The following is a 22764-nucleotide window of genomic DNA, read 5'->3' as shown; positions in this document are numbered from 1 at the left end:
TTGAGAATGTCAGAATGCATTTCTGCTCTGCTATGCTACTTGCTGGTGTCCGTGGGGGGGAGGGGTTCAAATCTCTGAGTCAGGAGCTACAGCAGAGATGTGCTCATGGATTGCACTGGGAGGGCCAGTGTGGTCTTCTTCTTCGACATGAGGCTTCTGAGAAGCATAAACACACTACGGCATTTCAATGTGGAGAATTGGGTCATATGTTTAATAGATACGTTGATCAATGAGATTCCTATATTCAACTCACTCAAAAAGACAGCCAAAAGTTTGGGAATTCAACAATGTGTTATTATCACTATGACGAAAGCACCATCTAAAGCAAACAAATTCAAATGAATGTCTGAGTTTTGGTATAGTTGTCACAAATGTGTTTTCACTGCGCTTTCAACCATTTAAAACCACAACAAAGTTCAAAACGGGAATATCAATGTTGTTGATTTATAAAACAACTTGAAGCACAGTGATACCGCATTATCTAACAGCACAACCAAGTGACCTGGATTGCAGTTGAGATGACATTATACTACATGGTGCAAATGATGAATGGCGTTTGAGATTCTGTGCTGATTATAGCAATTGTGACGATTTCCACAGACCTGTGACCCTGAACCTGCAGGCTGATTACATAAGATGTTTAAATGTTACAGTTACCTCAAAAGCGGCCACTGATGCGTTACTCATTTCAGGGTTGAATCAATTCTTTTACATTAGTTTGTAAGATAACCGTAACATTAGGCTGTTTACAGTATAGCGGAAGTGATATTGAATTATGTTTGGTTGTCAACGCAACCAAATATCAACATTTGAAGGAGATGCATCCATCTTTGCTACTGAGTCTTGCTTTAATTAGAGTTTGTCTACAAATTAATAATGAACATGTTGGATTCACGACTCCATTTGGACCAAAAATCTGACTTAAAGACCAGGACTAAATCAAATACACTTTAAATGCATAATTAAATACAGTTTGATTTGATACAATTTTTGAAGGAGTAGTCCACTATTTTACAACTTGATTTTAAAAATGGTTCCTCACCCGGAAAGGAGTCTATGGCCCAAGAGAAACAGTAATCCATGGAACAGCTTATTTTAAACAGCCACTACAAACTTCAGCTAACCTTAACCACCACAAGCTAACAATCAATGGGGTTGATGGGAGCATGTAAAAAAAAAAAAAATCAAAATCACCTGAAATCAACATATTTGGTTTTATGTTTTTCTCACATGCCCCTTTCACTCCCATTGATTGTGAGCTTGTGGTGGCTATGGTTCCATTTCATTTGCTCTGTTGAACCGACCCTTTGGAATGACTTCGATAGCAACGGTGAACCTATTGAGTGGAGATTTCTCAACCATCATTCTCATAATAGCCCATTTGGTAATAGTCAGTGACTAATATCCAAGCTGGGCTTGGTTAAAACCCTGGATGGGAAACCGAAGGGATAGCTGTAGACGGCCCCATCTCTCCAGAAGGAGGTGCTGTAGACGGCCCCATCTCTCCAGAAGGAGGTGCTGTAGACGGCCCCATCTCTCCAGTAGGAGGTGCTGTAGACGGCCCCATCTCTCCAGTAGGAGGTGCTGTAGACGGCCCCATCTCTCCAGTAGGAGGTGCTGTAGACGGCCCCATCTCTCCAGTAGGATGTGCTGTAGACGGCCCCATCTCTCCAGAAGGAGGTGCTGTAGACGGCCCCATCTCTCAGTAGGAGGTGCTGTTGGCCCCATCTCTCCAGAAGGAGGTGCTGTAGACGGCCCCATCTCTCCAGTAGGAGGTGCTGTAGACGGCCCCATCTCTCCAGTAGGAGGTGCTGTAGACGGCCCCATCTCTCCAGTAGGAGGTGCTGTAGACGGCCCCATCTCTCCAGTAGGAGGTGCTGTAGACGGCCCCATCTCTCCAGTAGGAGGTGCTGTAGACGGCCCCATCTCTCCAGAAGGAGGTGCTGTAGACGGCCCCATCTCTCCAGTAGGAGGTGCTGTAGACGGCCCCATCTCTCCAGTAGGAGGTGCTGTAGACGGCCCCATCTCTCCAGTAGGATGTGCTGTAGACGGCCCCATCTCTCCAGAAGGAGGTGCTGTAGACGGCCCCATCTCTCCAGTAGGAGGTGCTGTAGACGGCCCCATCTCTCCAGAAGGAGGTGCTGTAGACGGCCCCATCTCTCCAGTAGGAGGTGCTGTAGACGGCCCCATCTCTCCAGTAGGAGGTGCTGTAGACGGCCCCATCTCTCCAGTAGGAGGTGCTGTAGACGGCCCAATCTCTCCAGTAGGAGGTGCTGTAGACGGCCCCATCTCTCCAGAAGGAGGTGCTGTAGACGGCCCCATCTCTCCAGAAGGAGGTGCTGTAGACGGCCCCATCTCTCCAGTAGGAGGTGCTGTAGACGGCCCCATCTCTCCAGAAGGAGGTGCTGTAGACGGCCCCATCTCTCCAGTAGGAGGTGCTGTAGACGGCCCCATCTCTCCAGTAGGAGGTGCTGTAGACGGCCCCATCTCTCCAGTAGGAGGTGCTGTAGACGGCCCCATCTCTCCAGTAGGAGGTGCTGTAGACGGCCCCATCTCTCCAGTAGGAGGTGCTGTAGACGGCCCCATCTCTCCAGAAGGAGGTGCTGTAGACGGCCCCATCTCTCCAGTAGGAGGTGCTGTAGACGGCCCCATCTCTCCAGTAGGAGGTGCTGAGACGGCCCCATCTCTCCAGTAGGAGGTGCTGTAGACGGCCCCATCTCTCCAGTAGGATGTGCTGTAGACGGCCCCATCTCTCCAGAAGGAGGTGCTGTAGACGGCCCCATCTCTCCAGTAGGAGGTGCTGTAGACGGCCCCATCTCTCCAGAAGGAGGTGCTGTAGACGGCCCCATCTCTCCAGTAGGAGGTGCTGTAGACGGCCCCATCTCTCCAGTAGGAGGTGCTGTAGACGGCCCCATCTCTCCAGTAGGAGGTGCTGTAGACGGCCCCATCTCTCCAGTAGGAGGTGCTGTAGACGGCCCCATCTCTCCAGTAGGAGGTGCTGTAGACGGCCCCATCTCTCCAGTAGGAGGTGGACGGCCCCATCTCTCCAGTAGGAGGTGCTGTAGACGGCCCCATCTCTCCAGTAGGAGGTGCTGTAGACGGCCCCATCTCTCCAGAAGGAGGTGCCACGGCCCCATCTCTCCAGTAGGAGGTGCTGTAGACGGCCCCATCTCTCCAGTAGGAGGTGCTGTAGACGGCCCCATCTCTCCAGTAGGAGGTGCTGTAGACGGCCCCATCTCTCCAGTAGGAGGTGCTGTAGACGGCCCCATCTCTCCAGTAGGATGTGCTGTAGACGGCCCCATCTCTCCAGAAGGAGGTGCTGTAGACGGCCCCATCTCTCCAGTAGGAGGTGCTGTAGACGGCCCCATCTCTCCAGAAGGAGGTGCTGTAGACGGCCCCATCTCTCCAGTAGGAGGTGCTGTAGACGGCCCCATCTCTCCAGTAGGAGGTGCTGTAGACGGCCCCATCTCTCCAGTAGGAGGTGCTGTAGACGGCCCCATCTCTCCAGTAGGAGGTGCTGTAGACGGCCCCATCTCTCCAGTAGGATGTGCTGTAGACGGCCCCATCTCTCCAGAAGGAGGTGCTGTAGACGGCCCCATCTCTCCAGTAGGAGGTGCTGTAGACGGCCCCATCTCTCCAGAAGGAGGTGCTGTAGACGGCCCCATCTCTCCAGTAGGAGGTGCTGTAGACGGCCCCATCTCTCCAGTAGGAGGTGCTGTAGACGGCCCCATCTCTCCAGTAGGAGGTGCTGTAGACGGCCACATCTCTCCAGTAGGAGGTGCTGTAGACGGCCCCATCTCTCCAGTAGGAGGTGCTGTAGACGGCCCCATCTCTCCAGTAGGAGGTGCTGTAGACGGCCCCAACTCTCCAGTAGAAGGTGCTGTAGACGGCCCCATCTCTCCAGTAGGAGGTGCTGTAGACGGCCCCATCTCTCCAGTAGGAGGTGCTGTAGACGGCCCCATCTCTCCAGTAGGAGGTGCTGTAGACGGCCCCAGCTCTCCAGTAGGAGGTGCTGTAGACGGCCCCAGCTCTCCAGTAGGAGGTGCTGTAGACGGCCCCAGCTCTCCAGTAGGAGGTGCTGTAGACGGCCCCATCTCTCCAGTAGGAGGTGCTGTAGACGGCCCCATCTCTCCAGTAGGAGGTGCTGTAGACGGCCCAACTCTCCAGTAGGAGGTGCTGTAGACAGCCCCATCTCTCCAGAAGGAGGTGCTGTAGACGGCCCCATCTCTCCAGAAGGAGGTGCTGTAGACGGCCCCATCTCTCCAGAAGGAGGTGCTGTAGACGGCCCCAGCTCTCCAGAAGGAGGTGCTGTAGACGGCCCCATCTCTCCAGAAGGAGGTGCTGTAGACGGCCCCAGCTCTCCAGTAGGAGGTGCTGTAGACGGCCCCATTTCTCCAGTAGGAGGTGCTGTAGACGGCCCCATCTCTCCAGTAGAAGGTGCTGTAGACGGCCCCAGCTCTCCAGTAGGAGGTGCTGTAGACGGCCCCAGCTCTCCTGTAAGAGGTGCTGTAGACGGCCCCATCTCTCCAGAAGGAGGTGCTGTAGACGGCCCCAGCTCTCCAGTAGGAGGTGCTGTAGACGGCCCCAGCTCTCCAGAAGGAGGTGCTGTAGACGGCCCCAGCTCTCCAGTAGGAGGTGCTGTAGACGGCCCCATTTCTCCAGTAGGAGGTGCTGTAGACGGCCCCATCTCTCCAGTAGAAGGTGCTGTAGACGGCCCCAGCTCTTCAGTAGGAGGTGCTGTAGACGGCCCCAGCTCTCCTGTAAGAGGTGCTGTAGACTGCCCCATCTCTCCAGAAGGAGGTGCTGTAGACGGCCCCATCTCTCCAGTAGGAGGTGCTGTAGACGGCCCCATCTCTCCAGAAGGAGGTGCTGTAGACGGCCCCAGCTCTCCAGTAGGAGGTGCTGTAGACGGCCCCAGCTCTCCAGTAGGAGGTGCTGTAGACGGCCCCAGCTCTCCTGTAAGAGGTGCTGTAGACGGCCCCATCTCTCCAGTAGGAGGTGCTGTAGACGGCCCCATCTCTCCAGTAGGAGGTGCTGTAGACGGCCCCAGCTCTCAAGTAGGAGGTGCTGTAGACGGCCCCAGCTCTCCAGTAGGAGGTGCTGTAGACGGCCCCAGCTCTCCAGTAGGAGGTGCTGTAGACGGCCCCAGCTCTCCAGTAGGAGGTGCTGTAGACGGCCCAGCTCTCCAGTAGGAGGTGCTGTAGACGGCCCCATCTCTCCAGTAGGAGGTGCTGTAGACGGCCCCATCTCTCCAGTAGGAGGTGCTGTAGACGGCCCCATCTCTCCAATAGGAGGTGCTGTAGACGGCCCCAGCTGTCCAGTAGGAGGTGCTGTAGACGGCCCCAGCTCTCCAGTAGGTGCTGTAGACGGCCCCAGCTCTCCAGTAGGAGGTGCTGTAGACGGCCCAGCTCTCCAGTAGAAGGTGCTGCCCAGACTATTGCTTTTTGCCGATAGTGGATATTACCTTGAACATATTTTATACAAGGTTGGTCTATGTTGAAAATTGGTTACCATGATGACATAATCCTGTGGTTGCAACTTTACCGTAAAACATCTCATGCCAAAATCATGGTGATTAATATAGAGTTGGTCCCCCTTTTTCTACTATATCAGCCTCCACTCTTCTGGGACGGCTTCCCGCTAGATGTTGGAACATTTCTGTGGGGACTTGCTTCCATTCAGCAATAAGAACATTTGTGAGGTCGGGCACTGATGTTGGGCGATTAGGCCTGACTCGCAGTTGCCGTTCCAATTCATCCCAAAGGTGTTCGATGGGGTTGTGGTCAGGGCTCTGTGCAGGCCAGTTAAGTTCTTCCACAGCGATCTCAACAAACTGTTTCTGTATGGACCTCGCTTTGTGTACAGGGGCATTGTCCTGCTGAAACAGGAAAGGGCCTTCCTCAAACTGTTGCCACAAAGACGGAAGCACAGAGTTGTCTAGAATGTCATTGTATGCTGTCGCGTTAATATTTCTCTTCACTGGAACTAAAAGGAGCCTGAACCATGAAAATCAGCCCCAGACCATTATTCATCCTCCACTACACTTTACAGTTGACACTATGCATTGGGGCAGGTAGTGTTCTCCTGGCATCAGCCAAGTCCAGATTCGTCCATTGGGCTGCCAGATGGTGAAAGGTGATTCATCCTTCAAGAGAACGTGTTTCCACCACTGATGTTGCTTCCATAGGCAGTTTGGCACTCGGCAGTGAGGGTTACAACAGAGGACAGACGCACTACGGGCTTCAGCACTCCCGTTCTGTGAGCTTGTGTAGCCTAGTGGTTAGAGTGGAGGGGCAGTTTGGCACTCGGCAGTGAGGGTTACAACAGAGGACAGACGCACTACGGGCTTCAGCACTCCCGTTCTGTGAGCTTGTGTAGCCTAGTGGTTAGAGTGGAGGGGCGGCAGGGTAGCCTAGTGGTTAAGAGTGGAGGGGCAGTTTGGCACTCGGCAGTGAGGGTTACAACAGAGGACAGACGCACTACGGGCTTCAGCACTCCCGTTCTGTGAGCTTGTGTAGCCTAGTGGTTAGAGTGGAGGGGCAGTTTGGCACTCGGCAGTGAGGGTTACAACAGAGGACAGACGCACTACGGGCTTCAGCACTCCCGTTCTGTGAGCTTGTGTAGCCTAGTGGTTAGAGTGGAGGGGCGGCAGGGTAGCCTAGTGGTTAGAGTGGAGGGGCGGCAGGGTAGCCTAGTGGTTAGAGTGGAGGGGCGGCAGGGTAGCCTAGTGGTTAGAGTGGAGGGGCGGCAGGGTAGCCTAGTGGTTAGGTTGGAGGGGCGGCAGGGTAGCCTAGTGGTTAGAGCGTTGGACTAGTAGCCGGAAGGTTGCAAGTTCAAACCCCAGAGCTGACAAGGTACAAATCTGTCGTTCTGCCCCTGAACAAGGCAGTTAACCCACTGTTCCTAGGCCGTCATTGAAAATAAGAATTTGTTCTTAACTGACTTGCCTGGTTAAGTAAAAGTAAATAAAGGTTGTTGCTCCTAGACGTTTCCACTTCTCAATAAGAGCAATCACAGTTGACTGGGGCAGCTCTAGCAGGGCAGTAGTTTGACAAACTGACTTGTTGGAAAGGTGGCATCCTATGACGCTGCCACGTTGAAAGTCACTGAGCTCTTCAGTAAAACCACTCTACTGCTAATGTTTGTCAATGGAGATTGCATGTCCGTGTGCTCGATTTTATACACCCGTTAGCAAAAGGGGTGTTCACATACTTTTCCATATCTAGTGTAGATGCCACGTCACAATGCGGTGACCACTTACATTGATTTAACCAGTTTGTGCCCAGCGGGTAACCTCTGAACTGAAGGTAGAGTTGCATCAAAGATGGACTATTCAGTCTATTCGCAGTGCAATGTCAGCCCCCTACAAGGCTGTTACCATGTTTATACTTTAAAGACCTTCAGGTCCTCCAATGTAAAATACATATAAAGACAGTTCATTTCACACATAATTGTCACTTTTTTATTTCTTGTGTTTGTTTTTTTTTTATATGCCAATATAGCAACTTTTTTCTTGTTTTTTTTCCTTTAAATGACATGGAATTTCAATATGTACAAAAAAACAAAACAACCAATCATAATGTTATCAAAAAAACAAAACAACCAATCATAATGTTATCAAAAAAACAAAACAACCAATCATAATGTTATCAAAAAAACAGTCCCCTTGTTTCACGTTATTGCTAAAAAATGTTACAAACTGCACAGATTTCTACCATCAGCAAACCCTTCGATCGCTGAGTATACTACCACTGGCTGACACCTCTGTGTTTACCATTAATGGAACATTACACACAGAGACAGAGAGAGAGAGAGAGAAAGGTGGAGACGTGTGAGTGTGTGTGAAAGGATGCGCGAGGGGGACAAGATAAGAAATGGGACTGCAGCCAAGTTAAGCGTGCAGAGCTAAGAGAGTGAAGTCAAAACGTAGGTGCAGAGAGACACAGAGGAGAGGGAAACATTACTACTCCATAATGCAGCCAGCCAATCGTCTCGAGGAGTATTCAAGGCAGAGCGTGTCAGAGAAAGGCTCCTCCCACACGGCTTTTCATTTATTTAAAGCTGCTTCACGCTCTGTCCTGTTTAGCAGTGCATGACAAATCTATGTTATAAAAAGACATTTGGCATATTAGAGGATACATACATATGTTGTTCAGAGCTCATTAACCCCCCAAAAAAACAGCTGCTTATGGAAGAAAACAAACAATATGACTGACAAAATTAAAACCGCTTGCAAGTACAGTATGTACACAGTATTTGCAAAAAGCTTCACACAAGGTTAAGAGAGTATTTTACCAGGTTAATCGTTTGTCCAGATTATAAAAAGGCATGTAACAACATTCCACCCCTGTAAGAGAGAACTGCCTTTTCCTTGTTGAGTAAAACGTGAGAACTGATGCTTTTCTTGACCGTGAAAACAAACAACTTAGTTGGACTAGTGCCGTTGCTAACTAGCATAGCTGGTCCCATTGTTGAAAAGAGTTATGGGATATTAGAATCCAAAAACAAACACCCCATAACAGAAAGACAGCTGACTGGAGAATGATTCAGGCATTAGGCGTTTCCCCAACTCACTTCTCTCAGCTGACATCCTGAAAACACAGAGCAAACCCAAAAAGATTCAGCGACCACCTTATTGACATGACAATAGAGTGAAGGGTTTGGGAAAAGGCCAGTAGCTTTTCTCGTTGTTGTGTAATTCCATAGTAAGGTGATAGGTGACAAAGCTCATGTTGGTTCCATGCTGCAAACTATTCAATTCAGGTTGATCGCACCCATTTCTTGAATGAATTAAAAACATAAAACAACTGTTTGCTGGACCGACAGCAACTGACCTTTTGTAAATCGACTCCCGGCGCCTAAGTAGGCAGCAAAGGCAGTAATGACCTTATTTCTTTAACATAAAATAAAACAAACGGGGAAACTTTATACAATAATAAAAAAAGATATCATCAATATTACACTGTTTACATTAACATCAATGGCTGAAGAAACAGGTAGGTGGTGGTTGGGGGGGGCAGAAGCATCCCATCTGGTACGTTTGTATTTTTAGAGGAAACTTAGCACTTTTTTTGTCCCCTTTTATTACATGGATTTGACTGTTAAACGGGTACATGATGAGAGAGGCCTGTAATACTTGTTCATTAAAAACATATTCAAGCTTCAGCATCATAGTTCTTCCTGGAAGAGCATATCGTCCCACTGTAACACACTGGGATCAAACTAATGGCGTTGATCGTCTTCTTCAGCCACATATTATTGTGCCAGAGAAATAATCACTTGTTTTATGTTTGGATCAAAATCAGAAGATGGCCAACCAACCTGGCCAACCAACCAACCTGGCCAACCAACCAACCTGGCCAACCAACCAACCAACCAACCTGGCCAACCAACCTGGCCAACCAACCAACCAACCTGGCCAACCAACCAACCTGGCCAACCAACCTGGCCAACCAACCAGTCCATCTTTACAAGAACATGGATTGTTTTTGAACATGAACAGTGTACACACACGCACAAACACACGTTGAAACGGAACGAGTTTCGCTCACCGATCCGTTGTTACAGACTATACAGCAGATCGTGAGCACACACACACACACACACAAACAAGCTGGTGAAGTAGGTGGTCAGGCAAACCTCAAGAGACACGACCTGTATAATATTGCTGTACGTTTCTCTAAATATACATCTTCAATGATACAGCCTACATCTAGAAGGCCTTGTTCCTGTTAACAGAAGACTCCATCACCATAAGTACAATTGGCTGGGTTTGGCTACTTCCAGACAGTGACGTAATTGTTAAAAGGCTTTTAAATGAGTCACAGTGCTTGCAAGACAATGTCTCTAAAACGGAGAAAGCACGAGTGCTGTGATGAAGTAGACATATACAGTATCGGTCAAAAATTTTATAACACCTACTCATTCAAGGTTTTCATTTTTTTTTTTTTACTATTTTATACATTGTAGAATAATTGTGAAGACATCAAAACGATGAAAAAAACACATGTAGTAACCAAAAAGTTCAACCAGCTTCATGAGGTAGTCACCTGGAATGCATTTCAATTAACAGGTGTGCCTTCTTAAAAGTTCATTTGTGGAATTTCTTTCCCTTTGAATGCATTTGAGCCAATCAGTTGTGTAGTGACAAGGTAGGGGTGGTATACAGAAGACAGACCTATTTGGTAAAAGACCATCATTACTTTAAGATATGAAGGTCAGTCAACGCAGACAATTTAAATAACTTTGAAAGTCGCAAAATCCATCAAACAGGACCGCCACAGGAAAAGAAAACCCAGAGTTACCTCTGCTGCAGAGGTGAAGTTCATTAGAGTTACCAGCCTCAGAAACCAGCAATTAACTGCACCTCAGATTGCACCTCAGAGTTCAAGTAACAGACACATCTCAACATCAACTGTTCAGAGGAGACTGCGTGAATCAGGCCTTCATGGTCGAATTGTTGCAAGGAAACCACCACTAAAAGGACACCAATAAGAAGAAGAGACTTGCTTGGGCCGAGAAACACAAGCAATGGATATTAGACTGGTGGAAATCTGTTCCTTGGTCTGGAGTTCAAATTTGAGATATTTGGTTCCAACCGCCGTGTCTTTGTGAGACGTAGAGTAGGTGAACGGATTATCTCTGCTGCGATATGCCATCCCATCTGGTCTGCGCTTAGTGGGACTATGATTTGTTTTTCAACTGGACAATGACCCAACACACCTCCAGGCTGTGTAACGGCTATTTGACCCAAGAAGGAGAGTTATGGAGTGCTGCATCAGATGACCTGGCCTCCACAACCACCCTAACTCACACCAATTGAGATGGTTTGGGATGAGTTGGACCGCAGAGTGGAGAAAAAGCAGCCAATGTGGGAACTCCTTCAAGACTGTTGGAAAAGCATTCCTCATGAAGCTGGTTGAGAGAATGCCAAGAGTGTCCAAAGCTGTCATCAAGGCAAAGGGTGGCTATTTGAAGAATCTCAAATATAAAATACTGTTTTGGTTACTACATGATTCCATGTGTTATTTCATAGTTTTGATGTCTTCACTATTATTCTACAATGTAGAAAACTTTAAGAAAAACCCTTGAATGAGTAGGTGTGTCCAAACTTTTGACTGGTGCTGTAAGTGTTGTACTTTTACACTGAACAGAGTTTGTTTTAACAACAAATCTCCCAGAACGCTGGTCGTATGTCTGACAGTGTGTTTTTGAAGCAGTGACACAAAGATAACCCATAATGCTATGTTGTCCAATGAAACAACTTCCTGTAACGAGCCCAGGTGAAAAATATTACAGGTTAGGACAACGTAATAATTCCATTGGGCAGCGTTAGAAAACAAACAACTTAATTGGACTAGCGCCGTTGCTAACTAGCATAGCGGGTCCCATTGTTGAAAATAGTTATGGGATATTAGAATCCCCTTTGTCATCTTCAACCTAGTAATGAGCAGAGATAAGACTCGACTGCCCCCCCCCATACAGATTCGTTCTAGTTACGTAAATGAAAAGGGTAGGTCGTTGGAAGAGTAATGTTACTCTTTGACATTTAAGTGAGCGGTAAAGGCCACATCAAATTGGAAGTGTCTGTCTTTTCAGTTTTCTAAAAACCAACGAAAGTTTTAAATGCCACCAGAACTATACACAGGAGGACACCAAGGCCTGGAAACACAATATACTGACAGATTTGAAGACGTCGCTGGACACTTCTACAGCAACATGATATCAACTTTGGATATGTGACATGATTTTAGTTGACTGTAATAATACTACTGTACTAAGGCTACCATTTCATTTTAACGACTAGACTCAATAAATGTGAAAATGACAAACTATTTTGTAACTGGAAGTCCAGTTTTTAGTTTTTTTTTTTAAACATTTGAAATAAAATGGAAGAATTCACGTCACCATAGCTCCATGTGTAATGTACAGACATGTACTTTCCAAAGGAAACGTAGCTTGTAGCGAACAGAGTATTGCAGGCAAGGCAGAGGCGTTGCTTAAAGCTTTTCTTTTTAAAGACTTCATAAAAAAAAAACAATGAAAATACAAAAATTAGGCCCGCTGAGGTTACTCCCTAACACAAACAAACCATTGGTTAGGTAAAAAATAAAAAATAAAAGAAATCCCAAGACTAGCAAAGTATCAAAAATTCAACGTTCCGTCAAAAAGACCGAAAGAAGCAGGCATTTGATGGAGACAAGAAGTAAAGGTAGCTATAATACACATGCCAGGTCGGGATTTGGACAACATAAAAAAAGCCCAAAGCTCGGAGGAAGAGAATAGAAACTATTTGGTAACAAAAGTGTACTATACGGTTTCATACAAAACAGGTGAAAATGTACCTTTACTGAAGCTTATGCAAGATCCTTGGTCCACAAAAACGATGGCAACGTCATGACATTTTTACGTGTCCCCACTATGTCCACTCCTCGCTCTCCCTCCAAAAACAATACATTTCCTCCCTTTACAGTAACATAGACGACTAACGAGACAAAAAAAAAGAGGGGGAAAAATGAACAGAGGGGGGGCGGGGGGAGGGGGAAGCGCACAAAATCAACCTTTTCGTTAACGTACTATACATGTGGTGGATGTATAGTTGTTGTCTCCGTTCAAGACACTGGCGCGCTGAGCCAATAGGAACTCCCTATTACACAGCTCCAACACCATAAACCGACAGGCATGTCCCTTACGAACCACAAGAGGGCAGCGGCGAGGAGTTCACAGTTTCTCTTATTTCCGCTGGTTGACAACTTTTAACATAGGAACTATCTTTGAATTCCTCCTTTTACCGTCCGATCAATTTTCAATTTCAGCTTCTTTTAAAATCCCAAATCAATATGCAGCACTTTTAGAGAGTCAGTTTACTTCATAGTCTTTTTACCATGTGGTACATTTTGCTCTCGAGGCATATTGTGTGTGTATATAAGTGTGTGTGTGTGTGTTTGTGTTAGGACACCACGGCTGCAACCGTGGAAGAGGATGTGACTCCTGCGTTGTTGGGGCCGTAGCTGTTGTTAGCGTCGCTGTTGTTAGCGCTGTTGCTGCTAGCCGTTAAAAGGCGGTCGCTGCCCGCCCGTAGGATGGCTCCGGCGGCGTTGCAGTGTGGCCGCGGCCCAGGCTCCGGCGTGTAGGTAAAGGTGAGCGTGGTGGAGTAGATGATGCCGTCGTTTCGCACCAGCGTGACCGGAACCTGCACCGGCTGACGTACCCAGCGCCAGCCCTCGCGGAAGGCAGAGATGTCGGGAACCACGCACAGCATGCTCTCCGCACACCTACACCAGCAAGCAGAGAGGAGAGAGTCAGACAGGCTTGACTCTAGCTATTTGGGTTGAATCCCTCACAGTGTGCCGACCTCACCGTTGACTAAAGAAACAAAAAGAAAAGGTCAGTCATGTAAAGAACCCACGTCGGTTGAGTATTGTCTTTCATGGTCCTTCGAGCATTTGAACCAATGACAAGTACACCCCACAGATAACATGGATCCATCAAGCACTAATGCGAGGGTTGTGTTTTCCATAGTGTCTATGATTGACGACTACAAAAACAGTCCTGTAAAATCTCACTACGATACACACATCTCACACAAATAGGTCAAATGGGGATCGTGGCGTTCTCAGTCAACATTAGGGCCACTTACACGCCATTCTGCAGAAGACAACAACCTCAACGTTTCACACCCGGCTTCTCCTAGCGGGGTTTTAAATCCTACCGTTTATTACAGATTAAACCACGGAGCTCTTTCATCTGATCTAAAGACCTCTCTCTCCACCTCCATGGGTGGCAGACATAAACACTAGGATCGCTAATTAATCTAGAAAATTTGACTTCAAAAAGGAAAAACAGTACCTTTTGAAGAATGTTTGGCATAGCCTAAAGGGTGTGCTTTGAAAATGGAAATATCTGAGCCTAAATTGATTTCACGTTTGTTCAGTTGGTACTCATTAGCAGAACATTGCTTTGACTTGGATCAAAGCACGGCTGTAATCTGTCTGGGTTATCCCCTGGTTAGTACTCATATAGAGATTATAATGAGTAACAAGGTCAGACTGAGTAGGAACATCCCCTTCCCCTCTCCCCAGAAAGGTGTATCTCATAGATAAAACAAATTCATCGTTTTGAGGACGTTTCAGCTTGACTTTAGTAGAATGAAGTAGTTTCTGATTCTAAATTCTTTCTGTCTGATCAAGCTACGGTATTCTGTCTGGTCAAGCTACGGTATTCTGTCTGGTCAAGCTACAGTATTCTGTCTGGTCAAGCTACAGTATTCTGTCTGGTCAAGCTACAGTATTCTGTCTTGTCATTCTGTCTGGTCAAGCTACAGTATTCTGTCTGGTCAAGCTACAGTATTCTGTCTGGTCAAGCTACGGTACTCTGTCTGGTCAAGCTACGGTACTCTGTCTGGTCAAGCTACGGTACTCTGTCTGGTCAAGCTACGATATTCTGTCTGGTCAAGCTACGGTATTCTGTCTGGTCAAGCTACGGTATTCTGTCTGGTCAAGCTACGGTATTCTGTCTGGTCAAGCTACGGTATTCTGTCTGGTCAAGCTACGGTATTCTGTCTGCTACGGTATTCTGTCTGGTCAAGCTACGGTATTCTGTCTGGTCAAGCTACGGTATTCTGTCTGGTCAAGCTACGGTATTCTGTCTGGTCAAGCTACGGTATTCTGTCTGGTACGGTATTCTGTCTGGTCAAGCTACGGTATTCTGTCTGGTCAAGCTACGGTATTCTGTCTGGTCAAGCTACGGTATTCTGTCTGGTCAAGCTACGGTATTCTGTCTGGTCAAGCTACGGTATTCTGTCTGGTCAAGCTACAGTATTGAGCCAAATGTAGCATAATTGTGCACCGCCGCATTGAGCCACAGTTGAGAGGAGCAGCGAGGTGTCTGTCAGTACCTGTACATGGTCTCTGCCTCCACGTCTCCGAACCAGACCCTCAGGTTTGAGGTGAAGTTCTGTCCCGTCAGCTCCAGCATGGCCACATCCCCACCCCCGTTTAGCTAAACACACACACACACACACACACACACACACAACAAAAGCATAAATGTTTATTGTGTTGTTGACAGAGGAAGAGATGGAATCTGGTAAAGGGACTAAAGGGTGTTTGTTTGGAGCACTGCAAGAGGAACAAATTGTTGTTTATAATAGGAATGGAGTGTGGATGTGGCCTGTGTGTGCATGCATATCTGTGTGTCCCCCCTCTAACCTGTGTGTGCATGCATATCTGTGTGTCCCCCTCTCTAACCTGTGTGTGCATGCATATCTGTGTGTCCCCCGTCTCTAACATGTGTGTGCATGCATATCTGTGTGTCCCCCGTCTCTAACATGTGTGTGCATGCATATCTGTGTGTCCCCCTCTCTAACCTGTGTGTGCATGCATATCTGTGTGTCCCCCGTCTCTAACATGTGTGTGCATGCATATCTGTGTGTGTCCCCCTCTCTAACCTGTGTGTGCATGCATATCTGTGTGTGCATGCATATCTGTGTGTGTCCCCCTCTCTAACCTGTGTGTGCATGCATATCTGTGTGCCCCCCGTCTCTAACATGTGTGTGCATGCATATCTGTGTGTCCCCCTCTCTAACCTGTGTGTGCATGCATATCTGTGTGTCCCCCGTCTCTAACATGTGTGTGCATGCATATCTGTGTGTGTCCCTCTCTAACCTGTGTGTGCATGCATATCTGTGTGTGTCCCTCTCTAACCTGTAAGCTCTCGACTCCAGGCACGGGGGTGACAGGCGAGTGGACGGGGCCCATGCCCTCGTAGAAGGTGTACTCAGCCTTGTCTGTGCTGATGATTGTCCAGGACGCTCCGTCGTTGATCATCTCTTTGTTTGGCTCCTTTGGGCATGGAGTGGCCTGGGGGACACACACAGACAGACACACACACACACACACAGACAGACAGACACACACACAGACAGACAGACACACACACACACACACACACACAGACACACACAGACAGACAGACACACACACACACACACACACACAGACAAGTTAAAGGGAGCTGCTAGCGCTTCACCATATTTCAGATATAGATCGATAAATAAATGAACATAGCTGTGTGTTATGAATCTTGGTTTAGTTTCTATGGTGATCTCTGATGTAGAGATAACACCTCCACAAGGAGCCTATCACCGCAACGCTATATTAACTCTCACTCTAATCCATCATCTATCGAAGATGGAATCCAAAGGGGAAGAATAACCTCTTAGCAAAACAAAGACTGTGAATAAATTCAGTCTCAGTGCGTAATGAAGGTAGTCTCAACACGTAATGAAGGTAGTCTCAACATGTAATGAAGGTAGTCTCAACACGTAATGAAGGTAGTCTCAACATGTAATGAATGTAGTCTCAACATGTAATGGAATGTAGTCTCAACATGTAATGAAGGTAGTCTCAACATGTAATGGAAGGTGGTCTCAACATGTAATGAAGGTGGTCTCAACATGTAATGAATGTGGTCTCAACGCGTAATGAAGGTAGTCTCAACACGTAATGAAGGTAGTCTCAACACGTAATGGAAGGTAGTCTCAACACGTAATGAATGTAGTCTCAACATGTAATGAATGTAGTCTCAACATGTAATGAAGGTAGTCTCAACATGTAATGAAGGTAGTCTCAACATGTAATGGAAGGTGGTCTCAACATGTAGTGAATGTAGTCTCAACATGTAATGAATGTAGTCTCAACGTGTAATGGAAGGTAGTCTCAACATGTAATGAAGGTAGTCTCAACATGTAATGAATGTAGTCTCAACATGTAGTGAATGTAGTCTCAACATGTAATGAAGGTAGTCTCAACATGTAATGAATGTAGTCTCAACATGTAATGAATGTAGTCTCAACATGTAATGAAGGTAGTCTCAACATGTAATGAATGTAGTCTCAACATGTAGTGAATGTAGTCTCAACATGTAATGAATGTAGTCTCAACATGTAATGAAGGTGGTCTCAACATGTAATGAATGTAGTCTCAACATGTAATGAAGGTGGTCTCAACATGTAATGAAGGTAGTCTCAACATGTAATGAAGGTGGTCTCAACATGTAATGAATGTAGTCTCAACATGTAATGAAGGTGGTCTCAACATGTAATGAATGTAGTCTCAACATGTAATGAAGGTGGTCTCAACATGTAATGAATGTAGTCTCAACATGTAATGAAGGTGGTCTCAACATGTAATGAATGTAGTCTCAACGTGTAATGAAGGTAGTCTCAACATGTAGTGAATGTAGTCTCAACGTGTAATGAAGGTAGTCTCAACGTGTAATGAAGGTAGTCTCAACATGTAATGAAGGTGGTCTCAACATGTAATGAATGTAGTCTCAACATGTAGTGAATGTAGTCTCAACATGTAATGAAGGTAGTCTCAACATGTAATGAAGGTGGTCTCAACATGTAATGAATGTAGTCTCAACGTGTAGTGAATGTAGTCTCAACATGTAATGAAGGTGGTCTCAACATGTAGTGAAGGTAGTCTCAACATGTAATGAAGGTAGTCTCAACATGTAATGAAGGTAGTCTCAACATGTAATGAAGGTAGTCTCAACATGTAATGAAGGTGGTCTCAGCGGGTAATGAAGGTGGTCTCAGCGCGTAATGAAGGTGGTCTCAGCGCGTAATGAAGGTGGTCTCAACATGTAGTGAAGGTGGTCTCAACGCGTAATGAAGGTAGTCTCAACATGTAATGAAGGTAGTCTCAACATGTAATGAAGGTAGTCTCAACATGTAATGAAGGTAGTCTCAACATGTAATGAAGGTAGTCTCAACATGTAATGAAGGTAGTCTCAACATGTAATGAAGGTAGTCTCAACATGTAATGAAGGTGGTCTCAACATGTAATGAAGGTGGTCTCAACGCGTAATGAAGGTAGTCTCAACATGTAATGAAGGTGGTCTCAACATGTAATAAAGGTGGTCTCAACATGTAATAAAGGTGGTCTCAACATGTAATGGAAGGTGGTCTCAACATGTAATGGAAGGTGGTCTCAACGCGTAATGGAAGGTAGTCTCAACATGTAATAAAGGTGGTCTCAACATGTAATAAAGGTGGTCTCAACATGTAATGGAAGGTGGTCTCAACATGTAATGGAAGGTGGTCTCAACGTGTAATGAAGGTGGTCTCAACATGTAATGAATGTAGTCTCAACATGTAGTGAATGTAGTCTCAACATGTAATGAAGGTAGTCTCAACATGTAATGAAGGTGGTCTCAACGTGTAATGAATGTAGTCTCAACGTGTAATGAATGTAGTCTCAACGTGTAGTGAATGTAGTCTCAACGTGTAGTGAATGTAGTCTCAACGTGTAGTGAAGGTAGTCTCAACATGTAATGAAGGTAGTCTCAACATGTAATGAAGGTAGTCTCAACATGTAATGAAGGTAGTCTCAACATGTAATGAAGGTAGTCTCAACATGTAATGAAGGTAGTCTCAACATGTAATGAAGGTAGTCTCAACATGTAATGAAGGTAGTCTCAACATGTAATGGTCTCAACGCTTAATGAAGGTAGTCTCAACATGTAATGAAGGTAGTCTCAACATGTAATGAAGTCAAGATGTAGTGAAGGTGGTCTCAACATGTAATGAATGTAGTCTCAACGTGTAATGGAAGGTAGTCTCAACAAGTAATGAAGGTAGTCTCAACATGTAATGAAGGTGGTCTCAACGCGTAATGAAGGTAGTCTCAACATGTAATGAAGGTGGTCTCAACGTGTAATGAAGGTAGTCTCAACACGTAATGAAGGTAGTCTCAACACGTAATGAAGGTAGTCTCAACATGTAATGAAGGTAGTCTCAACATGTAATGAAGGTGGTCTCAACATGTAATGAAGGTAGTCTCAACATGTAATGAAGGTAGTCTCAACATGTAATGAAGGTAGTCTCAACATGTAATGAAGGTAGTCTCAACATGTAATGAAGGTAGTCTCAACATGTAATGAAGGTGGTCTCAACATGTAATGAAGGTGGTCTCAACGCGTAATGAAGGTAGTCTCAACATGTAATGAAGGTGGTCTCAACATGTAATAAAGGTGGTCTCAACATGTAATAAAGGTGGTCTCAACATGTAATGGAAGGTGGTCTCAACATGTAATGGAAGGTGGTCTCAACGCGTAATGGAAGGTAGTCTCAACATGTAATGAAGGTGGTCTCAACATGTAATAAAGGTGGTCTCAACATGTAATAAAGGTGGTCTCAACATGTAATAAAGGTGGTCTCAACATGTAATGGAAGGTGGTCTCAACGTGTAATGAAGGTAGTCTCAACATGTAGTGAATGTAGTCTCAACGTGTAATGGAAGGTAGTCTCAACATGTAATGGAAGGTGGTCTCAACATGTAATGAATGTAGTCTCAACATGTAGTGAATGTAGTCTCAACATGTAATGAAGGTAGTCTCAACATGTAATGAAGGTGGTCTCAACGTGTAATGAATGTAGTCTCAACGTGTAGTGAATGTAGTCTCAACGTGTAGTGAATGTAGTCTCAACGTGTAGTGAAGGTAGTCTCAACATGTAATGAAGGTAGTCTCAACATGTAATGAAGGTAGTCTCAACATGTAATGAAGGTAGTCTCAACATGTAATGAAGGTAGTCTCAACATGTAATGAAGGTAGTCTCAACATGTAATGAAGGTGGTCTCAACGCGTAATGAAGGTAGTCTCAACGCGTAATGAAGGTAGTCTCAACATGTAATGAAGGTAGTCTCAACATGTAATGGTCTCAACGCTTAATGAAGGTAGTCTCAACATGTAATGAAGGTAGTCTCAACATGTAATGAAGTCAAGATGTAGTGAAGGTGGTCTCAACATGTAATGAATGTAGTCTCAACGTGTAATGGAAGGTAGTCTCAACATGTAATGAAGGTAGTCTCAACATGTAATGAAGGTGGTCTCAACGTGTAATGAAGGTAGTCTCAACACGTAATGAAGGTAGTCTCAGCACGTAATGAAGGTAGTCTCAACATGTAATGAAGGTAGTCTCAACATGTAATGAAGGTGGTCTCAACATGTAATGAAGGTAGTCTCAACATGTAGTGAAGGTAGTCTCAACATGTAATGAAGGTAGTCTCAACATGTAATGAAGGTAGTCTCAACATGTAATGAAGGTAGTCTCAACATGTAATGAAGGTGGTCTCAGCGCGTAATGAAGGTGGTCTCAGCGCGTAATGAAGGTGGTCTCAACGTGTAGTGAAGGTGGTCTCAACGCGTAATGAAGGTAGTCTCAACATGTAATGAAGGTAGTCTCAACATGTAATGAAGGTAGTCTCAACATGTAATGAAGGTAGTCTCAACATGTAATGAAGGTGGTCTCAACATGTAATGAAGGTGGTCTCAACGCGTAATGAAGGTAGTCTCAACATGTAATGAAGGTAGTCTCAACATGTAATGGTCTCAACGCTTAATGAAGGTAGTCTCAACATGTAATGAAGGTGGTCTCAAGATGTAGTGAAGGTGGTCTCAACATGTAATGAATGTAGTCTCAACATGTAATGAAGGTAGTCTCAACATGTAATGAAGGTGGTCTCAACATGTAATGAAGGTAGTCTCAACATGTAATGAAGGTGGTCTCAACGCGTAATGAAGGTAGTCTCAACATGTAATGAAGGTAGTCTCAACATGTAATGAAGGTAGTCTCAACATGTAATGAAGGTAGTCTCAACATGTAATGAAGGTGGTCTCAGCGCGTAATGAAGGTGGTCTCAACATGTAGTGAAGGTGGTCTCAACGCGTAATGAAGGTAGTCTCAACATGTAATGAAGGTAGTCTCAACATGTAATGAAGGTAGTCTCAACATGTAATGAAGGTAGTCTCAACATGTAATGAAGGTAGTCTCAACATGTAATGAAGGTAGTCTCAACATGTAATGAAGGTAGTCTCAACATGTAATGAAGGTAGTCTCAACATGTAATGAAGGTGGTCTCAACATGTAATGAAGGTGGTCTCAACATGTAATGAAGGTGGTCTCAACGCGTAATGAAGGTAGTCTCAACATGTAATGAAGGTGGTCTCAACATGTAATAAAGGTGGTCTCAACATGTAATAAAGGTGGTCTCAACATGTAATGGAAGGTGGTCTCAACATGTAATGGAAGGTGGTCTCAACGCGTAATGGAAGGTAGTCTCAACATGTAATGAAGGTGGTCTCAACATGTAATAAAGGTGGTCTCAACATGTAATAAAGGTGGTCTCAACATGTAATAAAGGTGGTCTCAACATGTAATGGAAGGTGGTCTCAACATGTAATGGAAGGTGGTCTCAACGTGTAATGAAGATAGTCTCAACATGTAGTGAATGTAGTCTCAACGTGTAATGGAAGGTAGTCTCAACATGTAATGAAGGTGGTCTCAACATGTAATGAATGTAGTCTCAACATGTAGTGAATGTAGTCTCAACATGTAATGAAGGTAGTCTCAACATGTAATGAAGGTATTCTCAACATGTAATGAAGGTGGTCTCAACGTGTAGTGAATGTAGTCTCAACGTGTAGTGAATGTAGTCTCAACGTGTAGTGAAGGTAGTCTCAACATGTAATGAAGGTAGTCTCAACATGTAATGAAGGTAGTCTCAACATGTAATGAAGGTAGTCTCAACATGTAATGAAGGTAGTCTCAACATGTAATGAAGGTAGTCTCAACATGTAATGAAGGTAGTCTCAACATGTAATGAAGGTGGTCTCAACGCGTAATGAAGGTAGTCTCAACATGTAATGAAGGTAGTCTCAACATGTAATGGTCTCAACGCTTAATGAAGGTAGTCTCAACATGTAATGAAGGTAGTCTCAACATGTAATGAAGTCAAGATGTAGTGAAGGTGGTCTCAACATGTAATGAATGTAGTCTCAACGTGTAATGGAAGGTAGTCTCAACATGTAATGAAGGTAGTCTCAACATGTAATGAAGGTGGTCTCAACGCGTAATGAAGGTAGTCTCAACATGTAATGAAGGTAGTCTCAACATGTAATGAAGGTAGTCTCAACATGTAATGAAGGTGGTCTCAACATGTAATGAAGGTGGTCTCAACGCGTAATGAAGGTAGTCTCAACATGTAATGAAGGTGGTCTCAACATGTAATAAAGGTGGTCTCAACATGTAATAAAGGTGGTCTCAACATGTAATGGAAGGTGGTCTCAACATGTAATGGAAGGTGGTCTCAACGCGTAATGGAAGGTAGTCTCAACATGTAATGAAGGTGGTCTCAACATGTAATAAAGGTGGTCTCAACATGTAGTGAATGTAGTCTCAACATGTAATGAAGGTAGTCTCAACATGTAATGAAGGTGGTCTCAAAGGGGAATGAATGTAGTCTCAACGTGTAGTGAATGTAGTCTCAACGTGTAGTGAATGTAGTCTCAACGTGTAGTGAAGGTAGTCTCAACATGTAATGAAGGTAGTCTCAACATGTAATGAAGGTAGTCTCAACATGTAATGAAGGTAGTCTCAACATGTAATGAAGGTAGTCTCAACATGTAATGAAGGTAGTCTCAACATGTAATGAAGGTGGTCTCAACATGTAATGAAGGTGGTCTCAACGCGTAATGAAGGTAGTCTCAACATGTAATGAAGGTAGTCTCAACATGTAATGGTCTCAACGCTTAATGAAGGTAGTCTCAACATGTAATGAAGGTAGTCTCAACATGTAATGAAGTCAAGATGTAGTGAAGGTGGTCTCAACATGTAATGAATGTAGTCTCAACGTGTAATGGAATGTAGTCTCAACATGTAATGAAGGTAGTCTCAACATGTAATGAAGGTGGTCTCAA

At 45.3% G+C, this 22764-nt stretch overlaps 1 protein-coding gene across 2 annotated transcripts in view; it reads right to left on the bottom strand.

Annotated features, from left to right (window-relative positions):
• Positions 1-8172: 8172 nt before the first annotated feature.
• Positions 8173-22764, bottom strand: part of LOC115125320 (suppressor of hairless protein homolog) — a 131564-nt gene continuing 116972 nt past the window's right edge. For both annotated transcript variants that reach the window (XM_065021955.1, XM_065021956.1), the window contains 3 exons: positions 15705-15860; positions 14897-15000; positions 8173-13274 (listed from right to left, as the gene is read on the bottom strand). In XM_065021955.1, the coding sequence (XP_064878027.1) occupies positions 12950-13274; positions 14897-15000; positions 15705-15860 (585 nt within the window). In that variant the 3' untranslated portion in view covers positions 8173-12949. The remainder of the gene's footprint in view (positions 13275-14896; positions 15001-15704; positions 15861-22764) is intronic.

This window comes from Oncorhynchus nerka, linkage group LG8, assembly GCF_034236695.1.
Source record: "Oncorhynchus nerka isolate Pitt River linkage group LG8, Oner_Uvic_2.0, whole genome shotgun sequence".
Taxonomy (NCBI): Eukaryota; Metazoa; Chordata; class Actinopteri; order Salmoniformes; family Salmonidae; genus Oncorhynchus; species Oncorhynchus nerka.
This window is presented reverse-complemented; position numbering and strand designations above follow the sequence as displayed.